At 40.6% G+C, this 2,624-nt stretch overlaps 1 protein-coding gene across 1 annotated transcript; it reads left to right on the plus strand.

Moving 5' to 3' along the window:
• The first annotated feature begins 787 nt into the window (after positions 1-787).
• Positions 788-1,756, plus strand: LOC116568132 (olfactory receptor-like protein OLF4). Its single transcript, XM_032303653.1, has one exon. The coding sequence runs from the start codon at positions 788-790 to the stop codon at positions 1,754-1,756; it is 969 nt and encodes a 322-aa protein (XP_032159544.1).
• The last annotated feature ends 868 nt before the right edge of the window (positions 1,757-2,624 follow it).

Raw genomic sequence — 2,624 nt, forward strand, 5'->3', positions numbered from 1 at the left:
GGATAGTCAACTGACAGGATCCTATTGCAACCATTATAAAGTGCGAGAGGTACATAGTGGGGACAAGGAATTCTCTGTGTCTTGAATTTCAAGCAGCTGTGAGGCCACATGATTCTGTGTCATTCACTGCCACTACCTCTCATCACTCTCCCTTCTTGTCCATTTCCCTAACCACACTGGATGCTTTCTGAGCTTTGATTTTCTGACAGAAGCACTGCCTCAAGGCCTTTTCCCCAGCTTTTCACTCTACAAGGAAAGCCTCCCTTCTTCCATTCTCTCTCCCATGAGGTCTTTGTTCAAAGGTCACCTTGGTAGCTAAGCTTGACTGAATACTCAATATAACACCTAACACATTCTCTCCCTTAATCAGCTTCTGCTCTGTTCATATCATCGCTCCCCATCTCATGATTATTTGATCTTTAAATGTGCAACTAAGCTATCACCATCACTGAATTGTAGGGACATTTTTCTTTTCAGCACTCTACTTTATTACTAGAGTTTCCAAAACATGGTCAATGCGCTATATAGTCCTCCAATGCATGAAATATTTTCTTGCTAAAATGGTAAAATACACGACCTTTTGGGGAACATCTGATGTTGTGATGAAAATTCCTAATCAGAGAGGAACTAGGGATCCTCTCAAGGGGCTCAAATCCATTCACAAAATATTGCAATCAGTTTCTTCACTGAAAATATAAATTGTTTCATTTCCACAATCTGAGGAAGGACTATTTGTGTGAAAATTAGTTCTGTTACTTTCCCCTGTGCTGGTAGTCAACTGCAACATATGGACCCGGGAAACAATACAGGAATTTCAGAGTTCCAGCTTCTGGGATTTTCAGAGAAACCAGAACTGCAGCTCCTCATATTCGGGCTTTTCTTCTCCATGTACCTGATCACTGTGGCTGGAAACATGCTCCTCATCCTGGCTGTCAACTCTGACTCCCACCTCCACACCCCCATGTACATCTTCCTCGCCAATCTGTCCTTTGTAGACATATGTTTTACCTCTACCACCATCCCCAAGATGCTGTGGAACATTCAGACTCAGAGCAAAGTCATAACCTATGCAGGATGCATAACACAGATGTATTTTTTCATACTGTTTACAGGATTAGATATCTTTCTCCTGACTGTGATGGCTTATGACCGCTTTGTGGCCATCTGTCACCCACTGTACTACACAGTCATCATGAACCCCTGTCTTTGTGGACTGCTGATTCTGGTATGCTGGATCCTGAGTGTCTTTCATTCCTTACTACACACTTCCATGGTGTTGCGGCTGTCCTTCTGCACAGAGGTGGAAATCCCCCACTTTTTCTGTGAACTCAACCAAATGATCCAACTTGCATGTTCTGACACCTTTCTCAATAATATGGTGATGTATTTTGCAGCCATGTTGGTGGTTGTTGGTCCCTTCATTGGTATCCTTTACTCTTACTCTAAGATTGTTTCCTCCATATGTGGGATCTCATCAGCTCAGGGCAAGTATAAAGCATTTTCCACCTGTACATCTCACCTCTCAGTTGTCTCCTTATTTTATTGTACAGGCCTAGGAGTGTACCTTAGCTCTGCTGCTACCCAGAACTCCCATTCTAGTGCAGTAGCCTCAGTGATGTACACTGTTGTCACACCCATGCTGAACCCTTTCATCTACAGCCTGAGGAACAAAGACATAAAGTGTTCTCTGATGAGATTCTCTGGGATGGCCGCTCAAAAATGGACAATTTTCCTGGAGCTGAAGAAGCACCCATGATTGCAGGGTTGAAAGCCTGAGCCAAATGTTGTGATACTTTGATCAAGTTGTGAAAGTGGAACATACATCTTCTATATTTTCTTTCCTGTAATATCTACTTTTTTACCTTTCTGCATAATTTATGTAACTCACTTTTTTAAAAAAGATTTTATTTATTTATTTGACAGAGTGAGATCACAGTAGGCAGAGAGGCAGGCAGAGAGAGAGAGGGAAGCAGACTCCCTGCTGAGCAGAACCCAATGTGGGACTCGATTCCAGGATCCCTGAGATCATGACCTGAGCCAAAGGCAGCCGCTTAACCCACTGAGCCATCCAGGTGCCCTGTAACTCACTTTATTAAGATTTTTGATAACTCTGATATCCAAGAAATTTTCCCTTTGTCATTTTCCTACTCTCTTAATGTCCTTTCTAACCTTGGATATGAAATATTTGGACATTCTTTCTTATTTGAGGGATTGTGTGCATATGTTAAGAATAATTTCTTCTTAAATAAAACATCATAGTGATTTTTTTTCTTTTGTTTACCTAAGTACACTTCTATGGGAAATCTACTCTTGGCCACAACAGCTACTTATGTAAGTTTATAACAGAGAAAAATCTGAGACAACTATGCTTCACTTTTGTGAACATTATTCCTTTGTATATCACTGCCTTAAGTGCTTTTCTTAAGAATTCAAACTTCAACATAATGGTGGCTATAGAAGATCATGGGATTTTTCTACACATTAGGATCTTTTTGTTACATAGCTTCTGTCCACCATGAGTTCCATAGTCACTTGCAAAAAAAAAAATGATAATAAAATACATGTCTCCAAGTGCAATCTACCCAAAAAGACAGATATGCATAAAAAGAATGACATAATATGGC

This window comes from Mustela erminea, chromosome 1 (assembly GCF_009829155.1).
Source record: "Mustela erminea isolate mMusErm1 chromosome 1, mMusErm1.Pri, whole genome shotgun sequence".
In the NCBI taxonomy this organism is placed as follows: Eukaryota; Metazoa; Chordata; class Mammalia; order Carnivora; family Mustelidae; genus Mustela; species Mustela erminea.